Genomic DNA, 14,703 nt, shown 5'->3' on the forward strand with positions numbered 1-14,703 from the left:
TTTCTACAAGGGAAAACAAGGCCTCAAGCCACAATTTCTAGAAATGCTAATGCCACAGGGAAGCACAAACACTTATGCAATCTTCCCATCCTTGTTTTAAATTCCATAGATATGCCAGCAAGCAGCAAGAGTAGTGAGGTTGACGTAGTGGTTATAGACAGTTGGACAAGGATCTGGGAGACCCAAGTTCAAATCTCTGCTATGCTATGGCAGTTTGCTGGGCGACTTTGGGCCTAACATACCTCGCAGGATTGTTGTGAGGATAAAATGGAGAATTATAAACCACCTTGGGTCTCTACTGGGGAGAAAGGTGGGATATAAAGACAAGGTGTAAATGAAGTCAATAAAAATAGACGCCTTAGTTTCCCCATAAGCAAAATTGCAAATATATTCCCCATCTTAGAGAGAGCTGCTTCATCCTGTGCTGCCCTTTAAAAGGTCATCTGGAGAAGGCAAACACACCAGTCCAAAAGCGCACAAAAACAAAACAAAAACCCCTACTGGACACAGAAATACATCTTAGATTGTAGTGTTAGATCTGTATACAGTATATGCAGGAATTGTTCTCTAGTGCTGTAGATTAAAAAGGTAAAGGTCCCCTGTGCAAGCACCGGGTCATTCCTGACCTATGGGGTGACATCACATCCTGACGTTTTCTAGGCAGGCTCTGTTTACGGGGGGGGGGGGGGTTGCCATTGCCTTCCCCAGTCATCTTCCCTTTACCCCCAGCAAGCTGGGTACTCATTTTACCGACCTCGGAAGGACGGAAGGCTGAGTCAACCTTGAGCCAGCTACCTGAAACCGACTTCCGTCGGGATCGAACTCAGGTCATGAGCAGAGCTTGGACTGCAGTGCTGCAGCTTACCACTGTGCGCCATGGGGCTCCTAGTGCTGTAGATTGCCTCACATTAAAATCTTCACACTACACATTTTGAACGAGTAAAACCTTGTAAAAACAAATTTCATTCAATCCAAAACAGAATCTGTCATTTTTTTTAAATGCTCTTCGCAATGGAAAACAAATTCAAAGTTGGGGGTGATCAACATTTCCCTGTTTTCTTTGCTGGGCCTTCACAAGCCGTACCTTTAACGGTCCTTGCCCAAGACAAAAACAGCAAGGTCTGTGTTATAAATTTTATTTTCACATTACTTTTTAAAATGGTTCTTGCAGAGAATGGAAAATGGTAAATTAGCCCCAAGGACCATCTCCCTCAGTCCAAACACTTGACTCCACTTTTGACCAGCATGGGGGAGCACCTCCCTGAGCATACCTTCTCTGGCAGGGAGGGAGGTGTATTTCAAACTGCTTGTGTGGGAGAGTCCCAGGGCTGGCGCACGGCCACGTGGCTGTCATCCTTCTGAAAACTGACGGTAGAGTGACTCCAGCTCTGGGTTTGTGAACTGCGGCACAAAATGGATCTTCAGGATTTCAGCAAAACCTTCCTCTAGCGATGGTTCTACGTATTTACTCCTGTTGAAGGGAAAGGCAGTTGTAAAAGCAATGCCCCCCCTCAAAGCCCCCCTTTCTCTAGCTAAAAATAGCCTGTGATTGTTTTGCTGGATTTTCATACACAGTTCATTATGGAGTTCAGAGGAGTCTTTTCCTCTTTCCCCCACAGTCATGAATGCTAGCAACCTGCCTGTTTTTCATTTAATGAAAAATGAGTTAAGGAAATACAAGATTTTTCTATTAATATCTATCTTTGATTAGCCAAACTGTGTTCTACGCTTATAACTAAAAATAGCCTGTGATTGTTTTGCTGGATTTTCATACACAGTTCATTTTTGGTTTGGCGCTCAGAGGAGTCTTTTCCTCTTCCCAACGCAGTCATGAGAGCTAGCAACTTGCCCGTTTTTAGTTCAATGAAAGACGAATTATGAAAATTATAAGATTTCCCCAGTAATATCTATCTTTAGTTAGCCAAATGGTGTTCTACACTTGAAACTGTAGTGTCTTTGCAGACTCTGGAATGCTTCCTCGGCTGGGATGGATGAGAAAGAAGAGGCGGCTTGGCTACCGTAGCAACGACATAGAGCCAGGAGAGCAGGCTGGGAAGTTGCACAGACACACACACCCCTCCCTCCTCTGGAAACTCACTTATGGGTGTTCAAGACAATACTGTTAACAGGCACGTGTTCCTTCTCAGTCATTTCCCGGAACTGGAAAAAGAAAGGAGAGCTTTGTAGTTCCTCTGGCACTGCCGTTCTAATCAACACATGACACTGTTCCCATAATCAAGAAAATCAAATCTCTTGGAATCATTTTTGAATCACTTCTTCTCCTCGAGGAGACCCAGGTCTTTAGAGTAATAAAACAAAAAATCACGGATTCTGAAAGACAGGGGCTTCTTGCCAGGGCATACGCAACCTGTTCACCTTTATTTTTTGGCATTTGCCCTTGTCCAAGTTCCCTTCCTAGTTACTTTTTCACGCTGACTTCTCCGCAACTGAGACGCTATTTTATGCTGGCCCGATTCAACCTACTTCCCATGGTGATGACTAGGGGCAGATATGCAGAGCTTCCATATGATAAAAGATTGTGCTCCTGTTCTGCTAAACAAGTGGAATCTGCTGCACATGTTCTGCTCCACTGTGAACTTGGTTTCTATCCTCATGAGCAACTTATCAAGCCGCTTCTGAAGAAAAGTACTATTGGAACCGATGAGGGGCTGGTTCATTATCAATTGAATGATTTTAGCACGCACATCACAGTGGGGGTCACCAGTTTTTTGGGAACTGTTTTAAAATTTTGAACGTCGACTGGCTTCCCCCACAGTTGACGAGTCGATATTTTATTGATATTCTCCTTTTTGTTTATGAATGTTAATATTTTGCTTCTATGCCAATAAAGGTTTGGATGGATGGATTGTTCCCTTCTTGGGCAAAATGGCTAAGCACATGGGAAGCTATGGATGATGAATCTGTTGCCTATCAAGCAAAATGTAAGATAAACATGTCATCTGTAGACTTAAGTGGATGCAAGGCTAGCCAGAAGGATCATTGGCTTTGAGAAAGGATCAGAAGAAGAGTTGGTTTTTATATGCCGACTTCCTCCTCCACTTAAGGATCAAACCGGCTCACAATCCCCTTCCACACCCCACAACAGACACCCTGTGAGGTAGGTGGGGCTGAGAGAGCTTGGCTTCGAAAGAAGGCAGCCCTACAGTTTGACTTGCACAGGCTCACCTGCAAAGATGACTTCTGTTTGCAGCTCTCCCCCCTCCCCCAGTTCTGTAGTGGAAGCATTTGGGTGGTGTGGGGAGAGAAGAGACATCGACCCAAGGTGGGGATCCTGGTGTCTCTGGAGGAATAGGAGCCGAAAAACTCTGCCTCCATCGCCCTAGAGCTACTTACTCTGTTGTTATGCTTGGCTTGCTCCAACGAGGCCGTGAAGAGGAAGCACCGGCAGGGAACCCCAAGCGCCTTGGCACAGTCAATGTACCTGGCAGGGAAAAGGCACAGGGAGCTCCAACAGGCCGGACTTAAGCATGGTCTACACATGGCCCTCTGAAACCTGGAAGCAGCAAACAAACTGCTACCCCTCTCCCCGCCCAAGATCTAGGTCCCATCGGCTGTCCCCGATCTCCCCACTTGTAATGGTGTGTTATTTGGAGGAAGAACAGCAGCTTTGAATGCCCTTTGGATATAAGCTGCTTTGGTCTACACATGGCGGCGCTACTTTTCCCACTTGTGTGTGTGTATATATGAAGTGCCGTATAAAGTCACAGCTGACTTAACGGCGACCCCTTATGGGGTTTTCAAGGCAAGAGATGTTCAGAGGCAGTTTTGCCATCGCCTGCCTCTGCATAGTGGCCTGGATTTCCTTGGTGGTCTTCCATCCAAGTATTAGCCAGGGCCAACCCTGCTTAGCTTCTGAGATCAGGCTAGCCTGGGACAACCTTGTCAGGGCGCTTTTCCCACTTACAAGGAATTATTAGTGTAGAGCAGTTTATTGCTGGCTGCATGACGCGGCACGGCCCCCTCTGCCACATCATCCTGTGGGGCATCGATATCAGGCTTAAGCCTCAAAATCTCCTGTGCGGAGGGGAAGAGCCTCACCTGCCTCTCGACTCCAAGTCCGGATTGGTGTTGTCCACCACCACGCTCTTTCCTCCTAGCAGTGCCGACTGGCACACAGCCACACACTTCTGCCATGAACCAAGCGTGTCCTGGGAGCGATGGGAGGAGAGAGACCGGTTACAAGATGGGTGGAAAGGAGGGAGACTTTGTCTCCCACTTACCCTGTGGGCAAGAAGGAGGGAGGCTTGGCCTTCCACTTACCCTGTTGGCATAGGCATAGCCAGCCGAGACCAAGCGTTGCTTCACAAACGTCGACTTGCCGGCTAGAATGGAATGAAGCAGAAGACGTCATGAACACAAGAAGCTGCCTTATGCTGAATCAGATCCTCGATCGATTAAAGTCAGTATCGTCTACTCAGACTGGCAGCGGCTCTCCAGGGTCTCAGGCAGAGGTCTTTCGCATCACCTACTTGCCTAGTCCCTTTAACCGGAGATGTCAGGGACTGAACTTGGGACCTTGTGCATGCCAAGCAGATGCTCTACCACTGAGCCACGGCCCCTCCCTTTTGGTGCAGGAAGGTGGACGGACGAGGGGGTGAGGCTAGGAAGAGGCCGCTGGACAAGGGCACTGGTCATACCATAAGCCGAGCATACAGCCCACCGATCTGCTTAGAACACGCTGGGAAGCTTATGATCAGTAACACACAATCCTCCCATAACATTTGCCTAAACACTGATTAAACCATAAAAGCAAAACGAAGGTTGTTATTAAGAGGAAGGCAATGGCAAACAACCTCTGAATGTCTCTTCCCTTGAAAACCCTACGGGGTCACCATAAGTTAGCTGTGAATTGATGGCACTTCACAAACACCCCCCCTCACTCACCTTAGCCAATACTTTAAAAAGGTAAAGGTCCCCTGTGCAAGCACCGGGTCATTCCTGACACATGGGGTGACATCACATCCCGACGTTTACTAGGCAGACTTTGTTTACAGGGTGGTTTGCCAGTGCCTTCCCCAGTCATCTTCCCTTTACCCCCAGCAAGCTGGGTACTCATTTTACCGACCTTGGAAGTATGGAAGGCTGAGTCAACCTTGAGCCGGCTGCCTGAAACCAACTTCCTTTGGGATCGAACTCAGGTAGTGAGCAGAGCTTGGACTGCAGTACTGACCACTCTGCGCCGCGGGGCTCATAGCCAATACTTACTGGTTGTTTTTTTTAACATTTTTGGATAGCATCCTGAGTTGCTAGGCAGCCCAAGACGGCCAGATTTTATCAGTCTTTCGTTGCATTTGTACAAAACAGCTGTAATATTTTTGTGCCCTATTGATGGCCGGGTCCCCTTTGTGGATGTTTTGATCCACACAGTGGGACTGCCAACTGCTATGATACATATGAGGTACTTCTCTGTACCACTCTATCTCTCCATTTCCCCCACTTCTTCAGCTAATCGGCGGTGGGGGGGAGAAAAGGCTTGGATAAGGTCTAAGCTGCGGGCAAGCAACCTGTGCAAAGCTAGGCCTGGCTTTTACCACATCACAACTGTATAGAGATCGGGCTCTCAAGCCCAGAGCTGGGATCGCACCACGTTAGAAACCCCCTCCCCGGGCAGAGAGATGTCAAGTTTGCTGGCCTTTGCCATCCTAGACTGGTGAAAAAGTTAAATCTTTCCTTCACCGTGTCTCCGCTGATCAAAGGAGGCAAGTGCTCTGCTCAGCAGATGGCAATATAGGAAAGTCGGAGGAAGGGCAGGGGCGGCTACTCACCAGCTGGGAAGCCAACTGTCAAAACCAGCTCTGGGGAGAAGGAGGTCAGGGAAGCATCTGGGGGATCGTAGAGCCGTGCCTTGGGATCCAGCGCCCGCTGTGTTGGAGAGAAAATGATTGGAGTAACCTATTCCTTCCTCACAAATAATTCCACGTTCAGCAAGAGTGAATGAGTGCAAAAGAGATGGAGGCCTGTTACATACGTGAGGCAGAGGTTTTTAATATTCCCACTTCATGGAGGAGGAACTGAAGCTGAGGAAAAGGACTTATGGGTCCCAAGCCAAATGCAGGCACTACTCATTGGGTTTGCTCACTATTTTTTAAATTATTTTATAAAAGGAGGGGTACAAAAGGAAAAAAGAGGGGAAATAAGGGTACCCACAATGAGATTGAAAGGACAAAGATACAGAAATAAATATATAAAATAATAAATAAATAAATATATCTAAAGAGATTGCATTGCCATGTTATTCAACGCCATAGTACGTGGCGGGGGGGAAACACTGCTGGTCATATAATATGAACAAAAAATGATTGCTTTATCGTGTCTATCAAACATATTTAGTATCTCTGCAATCAAAATAGTTATCTAAATATAAAACTGAATTAAATATTTACTCTCTTATTTTGTTTTTGTTAACATTAGTCCTCAACATGTTTGTAGAATAATTTCCATTTTTCATGAAACTGCTCATGATTTGTGTCATTGCTTATATTTATCATGTTGGTCATTTTTGCCGTAATTGCACATTCCAATAATTTTTCTTTCCATTCTTCTATATCTGGAAGGAGTGCCTGTTTCCTTTTCCTCGCTAAAACCATTCTGGCAGCTGTTGTAGCATATTTAAATAAATCTTTTAAGTTGTGAGGGTAGTTTTGATGGTGTAATACCTAACAGCATATTCTTAGGATCTAATGGAAGCTTTTGTTGAAACACCTTTTGGAGTTCCTGATGAATAACTCTCCAGTACAACTGTATCTTCGGACAAGTCCACCACACACTGCTCACTATTGCCGGCATCACAATACTGTCTCACCTCATAACAGTAGAAAAGAGCAAGAGTCCAGTAGCACCTTGAAGACTGACATTTCTGACAGGATATGAGCTTTCGTGAGTCACAGCTCACTTCTTCAGATCCTGCCAGAAATTTTGTTAGTCTTCAAGGTGCTACTGGACTCTTGCTCTTTTCTACTGCTATAGACGGACTAACAGGGCTACCCGTCATGATCTAACACCTCATATCACAATCAGGAGCCAGAAGGTAGCTTCTTAAGTTGGGACGGATTGGATCGAGCCAAGTGGTCACTGCAGTCTGGCCAGCCCTGCTGGGACACAGCTCGCTCCTGGCTACCAGCAGCCCATCAATGATTTTAAGGGTCACCCCATCCCTGCTCCAAGACTTTGGGGAGCAACTGAAAGATTACTCACTGGATCAAAGTCAGGGAGTGAAAATGGAGCCTCTTTCCAGCCCAGGAAATATTCTTCAGGAGTTTTGAAGGGCAGGCCAGCGTTCAGAGCAAACTGCAAGGAGAGGCAGAAGGACAGGCATGAATTGGGATGGGGAGAGATCCTACAGAACACACACAGGAAGCACCCGCAGAACACGCACATTCTATCACCGCAACAAAATGCACGCATTTTGCATATGCACCATCTGCTTCCAATACAAAATCTACAACCGATGCTGCAAAACTTATAGTAAAGAAATAACAAAACCACAAGTCCACCAAGTATATGTGTGTAAATTGCCGCCAAGTTGCAGCCGACTTATGGCAACCCCTTTTTGGGGTTTTCATGGCAAGAGACTACCAGAGGTGGTTTGCCAGTGCCTTCCTCTGCACAGCAACCTTGGTATTCCTTGATGGTCTCCCATCCAAATACAGAATAACATTGCTGACGCCATTCAGAATTCAAGTCCAATGTGAATGAAGCTGCTAATTTACGCTGTGAATTCCAGGGAAGATGTTTCATGCATACACATCTCCTTTCTAGCAGATAGTTGGAACTGAGGAAGCTATGCGAAACGACTGAATACCGGGGTTCATCGTCAGCTTGCCTTCAGCCTGTGACCTTCATCTACAATTCTATCTCCAATTTTCAATCATGCACATTGGACTTGAATTGTGAATGGCATCTGCAATGTTACTCTTGGTAGTAATTGTATAGAGTTGTGCATTGATATTTTGAGATTGCATTATAAAATTGTTATTTAGGATCTTCTATATACTTGGTGCCCTGACCTGGATGGCCCAGGCTAGCCTGATCTCGTCAGATCTCAGAAGCTAAGCAGGGTCAGCCCTGGTTAGTATTTGGATGGGAGACCACCAAGGAAGACCAGGGTTGCTGTGCAGAGGAAGGCACTGGCAAACCACCTCTGTTAGTCTCTTGCCAGGAAAACCCCAAAAGGGGTCGCCATAAGTCGGCTGTGACTTGAAGGCACTTTACACACACACACATATGCTTGGTGGCCTCGTGGTGCTGTTATTTCATTACCATTTGCTTCATGAAACCCGTTGACCACTACTGGAGATGCCAAGGATTGAACCTGGGACTTTCGGCTTGCAAACAGGTTCTCCACCACTGAGCCACGATCCTTCCCCTAGACAGGCAGACAGGTACCCCAAGCAGGCAGTAAAGTGCCGTCAAGTCGGATATATCCATACCAGGCGGTCGCTGCATGAAAAATCCTTCTTCTTATGCCCAGGGGCCCAGTTTGGTGGGCGCCCAGCTGCATCTACAGAGAGAAAACACAGCCATCAACAAAAGCATTGCTGCCAGTTGGACAATAAATTTATTTGACAGCTGGAAGCCAGCATCTGGAACCAGACCTTGAAATACAGGAAGAACGAGACAACTGGCAGGCCGCCCTGGGCAGAGGAATGTGCCAGCTCGAAAGCCGCTCTCTCACACCCCAGAGTGCTTTTGACAGTCAGCGAATCAGGATTCGAAGTGAGCTCCCCTTTTTACAGGATTGCATCCTTTAGTTTATGGGTGTCAAACATATCCGGCCTGCAAGCCAACCGAGGCAGCCCCCCACCCCTGATCAGGAGCTGGTGAGGTAATGGCCTGGCCCGAACAAGTAACAATTGAGTTTGACACTCCTGTTCTATGGCAGGGGTGTCAAACATATGCCCCGAGGGCCTGATTCAGTCCCTTGAAAGTTCTTATCCAGCCCACGAGCCAGCCACCCCTTCACTCTCAATCTGGGCTGGCGAGGTATGGCCCGGCCCAACCAAGTGACATTTATGTCATGCCCGGCCCTCGTAACAAATGAGTTCGACACCCCTGCTTTAGCTCGTCACTCACCTCCCACGTAGACACTCTGGCTCAAAGACACGGACAGGTCGCCGTTTGCCTTGGAAAACAGGAGGGGAAAGGGGCCGGGTCAAGGGGGCAGCGTGGACCTCTCTGGTCTGCAGCCAGCCTGCCCCCCCTTCCTCTCTCCCAAAACATCCTGCCCCCCCTTTCCCGGCTAGTTACCTTTTTGCACAGATGGTCCCACATGCCCAAGACGGGTTTGCGGTAAATGCCAGAGCCAGTTGCCACGAAGGCCTGCAGGAAAAGGAGGGCAGTGGGGATGACACAGATGGGCTGAGTGCCACTCCTCATTCACACATACATGAACACATGAAGCTGCCTTATACTGAATCAGACCCTTGGTCCATCAAAGTCAGTATTGTCTACTCAAACCAGCAGCAGTTCTCCAGGGTCTCAGGTAGAGGTCCTTCCGCATCACCTACTTGTCTAGTGTCTTTAATTGGACATGCCGGGGATTGAACCTGGGACCTTCTGCATGCCAAGCAGATGCTCTACCGCTAAGCCACAGCCCCTCCCCAACACAAGGCATATCGGAGTGCTTGGGCAACATATGGGTGTCGGAGATCCTGTTGCTGGACAGCTGGCTCTGCCGCTGAACAGTGGATCCTCCCCCAAGCACCACACACTAAAGTAAAATATCCGCTAGACATGTGTGTGTGTATAAAGTGCCATCAAGTCGCAGCCAACCCATGGCAACCCCTTATAGGGTTTTCAAGGAAAGAGAATAACAGAGAAGAAGAGTTGGTTTTTATATGCCGACTTCCTCTACCTTTTAAAGAGAATCAAGCCGGCTTACAATCTCCTTCCTTTCCTCTCCCCACAGTAGACACCTTGTGAGGTAGGTGGGGCTGAGAGAGTTCGGAGAGAACTGTGACTGGCCCAAGGTCACCCAGCTGGCCTCATGTGTAAAAGTGGGGAAACCAACCCGGTTCTGCAGATTAGAGTCCACCCCTCCTAACCAGCACTCTTAACCACTGCACCCCACTCTTTCACATGAAGCCTGCTGGATGACCTTGGGTTAGTCACAGTTCTCTCTGAACTCTCTCAGCTACTTCACAAGGTGCCTGTTGTGGGAGGGGAAGGTGATTGTAAGCCACTTTGAGACTCCTTTTGATAGAGAAAAGCAAGGTATAAAAACCAACTCTTCTTCTTCACTGCCAAATGTTTTGTTGGCTGCTCTCGCTTACCTGGACTGGGATGCCCAGCCGCTCGACCACAGCTTCCAGTTTGGCTTTGAAAACCTCAGGCCTGAGACGTCCCCGGCTGATGCCCAGCTGGTTGGTGAAAATCACAACCTGCCAGGGTGGAGGAAAGAGAAGAACACCACAGTGAAAGGGGGGGGAAGGGAAGAGAAGAGCAGGTGACAGGAAGAGGGCTGGCAAAGACGCATACCTTGTACCCCTCACTCAAAAGCTGCTTCAGCTTGCGGGGGACTTCAGGGTACAGGATTCTGCAAAGTACAAAGGGATTCAGGCCAGTTCTCATGTGCCGTTATGAACACAGTTCACAAGGAGGACACTGCTATCCCTGGTGACAGGAAAAGCCTTTACAAATGTGGAAATAGTAACACAACTTCCAGAAACGCCCCCCCCCCCCCAATACTCTGGGTCCTGATCAGAGAGAAAAGCAGGAGCTAAATAAATATTAGGTATAAAACAAACACACAGGCAAGACCAGCAGCCACTCTTTCCCATGTGATGCAAATTAATTTCTCCCCACCTTCCTCAACCCCTGTACTCACTTCCAGTCATCGGGGCCTGTCGGAAACACTTTCCCAGACTGCGTCGTGATTATGGTTCCATCTAAATCGAAACCTGCAATCTAAAGATAGTGACAAAGCAATCAGATCAATGGGCCCATTTGGCTTGGCGCTGGGCCTCAGCTTCCAGCGTGGTGTAGTGGTTAAGAGCGGTGGTTTGGAGCGGTAGACTCTGGTCTGGAGAACCGGGTTTGGTTCCCCACTCCTCCACATGAGTGGCGGAGGCTAATCTGGTGAACCGGGTTGGTTTTTCCCCCACTCCTCCACATGAAGCCAGCTGGGTGACCTTGGGCCAGTCACAGCTCTCTCAGCCCCACGTACCTCACAGGGTGTCAGTTGTGGGGAGGGGAAGGTGATTGTAAGCCAGTTTGATTCTTCTTTAAGGGGTAGAGAAAGTCGGCGTACAAAAAACAACTCTTCTTCTTCTCACTTAGATCTACTGCCTCCCTTCCAAATAAAGAATACATCACGCTGGCTCCGAGATGTATATCACGCTCTCTAATGCTAACTAGTGCTATCCAACACTCCATGCTCCAAACGGCTTTAACATAAGCAGTGCCCTTTGTCATGAACACATGACGCTCCTCCAACACCACATTTCAAAGGAATCTATTTTCTTCCTATCAGCTTTCTTCACTGTCCAGCTTTCACACCCATACATAGTAATAGGGAATACGATGGCATGAATTAATCTGGTCTTGGTGGCCAGTGACACATCCTTACACTTCAAAATATTTTCTAGCTCCTTTTAACAAGGAATTGAACCCAGATGAAGCAGAAGTTAGAATTCAGTAAAGAAGGGTGGAGATACAGTAATATATATCAGAATAATAATATCAAGGTAGCAGAAATACTGCTTTTAGGTAACAGTCAAGTCTACAGTAGCAGATGAAGAACAAAAGTGAAGCCTGCAAAACAAGAATTGTATTAAGTATTAAATATTAAGTATAGCTTTTATAGCCAGCTTAGAAAGTAGTGAAAATATGGATATTGGATATAAGTTGACACTTGATTAAATAAATGTTCAGACTGACATGAGTAATAATTTAAAATGAACTTCCTAAAAGACTGCTTACATTGTATATCTACGAATGGTTGGGATAGGTATGTGTGTATGTTTGTATGTTTTTGAAAATTATTAATAAAAAAATATATTTTAAAAAAAGGAACTGAACCCGGGGCCTTCTGCCTACGACGCAGGTGTTCTACCACTGAGCCACGGCCCTTCCCCACCTACCCACCAAAGCCACAAGCAGAAAGTCTTACTTTGGCACTTGGCATCACCCCTTTCTTCATGAAGACCAAGAGCTTGCCCAAGTCCTCCCAGGAATCTCGAGGATGGGAAGACAGATTCGGGAGGGCCTGTGGGGAAGGCTGCCGCGCCTGCTTCGCCTGAGCTGCCATCTCCTGTAGTTGCCTCAGTTTTTCCACCACAGAAGGGTCATCGTCTTCGTCCTCAGAAGGGCTGGAGGCCCGGGACCGCTTGGGCGGCTGGGCCATGTCGTCATCCTCCTTCAAGGGGCGCCGGGGGCTGAAATACTCCCGCACGGTTTTTTTGGGGGAGTGGGAATCTTGCTCAAAGCGGATGCAATAACGGTACTGTCCGTTCACTAAGCACAGCGTCTCGGCCTCTTGGAGCGTCGTGCTATCGCCGCAACGTAGGTGAATCTCCTCCACCGACGTGGGGTTCACTCCTCGCTGCCGACAGACCGAAAGGGTTAGAAGCTGCAGCACCAGAGCCAGTTATATCGGCACATCTGTCCACCGATTCCTTTTGCCCAGACCCAGCTGCATTGTAGACCCTCACAGCAACACACACTCTGAGCCTCTCCCGGCTAGCCAGAAAGCTCCTGTATCAATAAGCTGCCCAGCGCTGAAAAAGTGAGAAACGCTGATCTTGTCCCATCTTACCTGTGTGACTCTTACAGATCTGTAAGCATAATTTGCCAGCAACTCCACTGCAAGAGAGAAAACAGGGACTGTTATACCCAAGGATTGTTTTTTTTAAAGAGGGTATATCTATCTTGAGCCTTGTGGCGCAGAGTGGTAAGCTGCAGTACTGCAGTCCAAGCTCTGCTCACGACCCGAGTTCGATCCCAACGGAAGTTGGTTTCAGGCAGCCGGCTCAAGGTTGACTCAGCCTTCCATCCTTCCGAGGTCAGTAAAATGAGTACCCAGATTGCTGGGTGTAAAGGGAAGATGACTGGGGAAGGCACTGGCAAACCAACCCGCAAATAAAGTCTGCCCAGGAAACGTCAGGATGTGACGTCACCCCATGGGTCAGGAATGACCCAGTGCTTGCACAGGGGACCTTTATCTTTTTATCTCTATCCTACTTTTCTGGATAAGGAACACCCAAAGATTCTCCTACTCTATACTAAGGGAAAACAATATCCTAAATTATTGTATGCGAAGAAAACAAACTGCCACATCGAATATAAACTGGGCAAAGAAAATATCATTTTTCTTTTGTTTATAGTTACTCAGATCAATTTCATGCTAAAACAAAAGACACAGGAGCACCTCTTTGAAAGAACACTGGGCACATACAACAATAAGGGGTATACAGAGAGAGCAGCAGCAGCATGGGTGCAAACTTATACCCCATCACTTTAGGGCAGTATCAATGGATTTCTCCCTGTTCTGTCCTCACACCAACCCTGCAAGGTAAATTTTTGAAAGCGCAGCTGTCCTACAGTCACCCAGTGAATTTAAGGGCCGAGCAAATTTCCGTCTGGGCCTTGATCAGTTCAACAACACATGGTGAACTGTGTTGGACACAACATTTCTGATTGCGTTATTCAAATTATACATATACATTTCATACACCCTGACCTGGATGGCCCAGGCTAGCCTGATCTCGTCAGATCTCAGAAGCTAAGCAGGGTCAGTATTTGGTTAGTATTTGGATGGGAGACCACCAAGGAATACCAGGGTTGCTGTGCAGAGGAAGGCACTGGCAAACCACCTCTGTTAGTCTCTTGCCATGAAAACCCCAAAAGGGGTCACCATAAGTCGGCTGCGACTTGACGGCACTTTACACACACACACACATTTCATACGCACAAAAACACCTCTTCCCTAGTCTCAAACCTAACTGATTATTATCAGTTACAAATTTACATTTTATACAGAAAAACACCAACCGCGATTTCACTATCAAAGGCACATCAAACAAACCCCCAAATGCATAGACAGAGGTTGGTGGAGTTGGTGCAGTTCTCTGCAACAGCGAGGGCTAGAACTTATTTCTGAAACAGTGAATGACCATGGAGATAGCCAAGCAGCAGAATCCTGAAATACAAAGAACCAATGGAATATACAGCTCTAAGAGTCATTTGTGGTATAAAGTTTTGCTAACAGAGAGCCTGCATGGTGTAGTGGTTAACAGCAGTGGTTTGGAGCGGTGGAGTCTCATCTGGAGAACCGGGTTTGATTCCCCGCTTCTCCACACGAGAGGCGGAGACTAATCTGGTGAACTGGTTTAGTTTCCCCACTCCTCCACACGAAGCCAGCTGGGTGACCTTGGGCAAGTTACAGCTGTTTGAGCTCTCTCAGACCCACCTACCTCACAGGGTGTCTGTTGTGGGGAGGGGAAGGTGATTGTAAGTCGGTTTGAATCTCCCTTAAGTGGTAGAGAAAGCCGGCATATAAAAACCAACTCTTCTTCTTCTTCTAACAGACAGTAACAATAATAATGCTTACCTTGAGTCCGTGAACATTTCTTATCAGTTATAAGAGTCTTCGGTCCCCTGCCAAGAACCACCATCACACCATCAGGCAGATGAATTGGATTGTGGCGCTGGTCTTGGCTGATGAGGAGGCACCGCATCATTCAA

At 47.4% G+C, this 14,703-nt stretch overlaps 1 protein-coding gene across 1 annotated transcript; it reads right to left on the bottom strand.

Annotated features, from left to right (window-relative positions):
• Positions 1-1,311: 1,311 nt before the first annotated feature.
• On the bottom strand, positions 1,312-14,699 carry PNKP (polynucleotide kinase 3'-phosphatase). Its single transcript, XM_056863462.1, has 16 exons — positions 14,570-14,699; positions 12,776-12,822; positions 12,131-12,562; positions 10,847-10,926; positions 10,498-10,555; positions 10,293-10,400; positions 9,268-9,339; positions 9,094-9,142; positions 8,451-8,521; positions 7,216-7,308; positions 5,787-5,883; positions 4,282-4,343; positions 4,060-4,169; positions 3,355-3,442; positions 2,099-2,160; positions 1,312-1,471 (listed from the first exon to the last, which is right to left on the bottom strand). Exons 1-16 carry the CDS (start codon positions 14,697-14,699, stop codon positions 1,351-1,353), a joined length of 1,680 nt encoding a protein of 559 aa, XP_056719440.1. The 3' UTR covers positions 1,312-1,350.
• Between the last annotated feature and the right edge of the window lie 4 nt (positions 14,700-14,703).

Source organism: Euleptes europaea, chromosome 18, assembly GCF_029931775.1.
Source record: "Euleptes europaea isolate rEulEur1 chromosome 18, rEulEur1.hap1, whole genome shotgun sequence".
NCBI classification, from domain to species: domain Eukaryota; kingdom Metazoa; phylum Chordata; class Lepidosauria; order Squamata; family Sphaerodactylidae; genus Euleptes; species Euleptes europaea.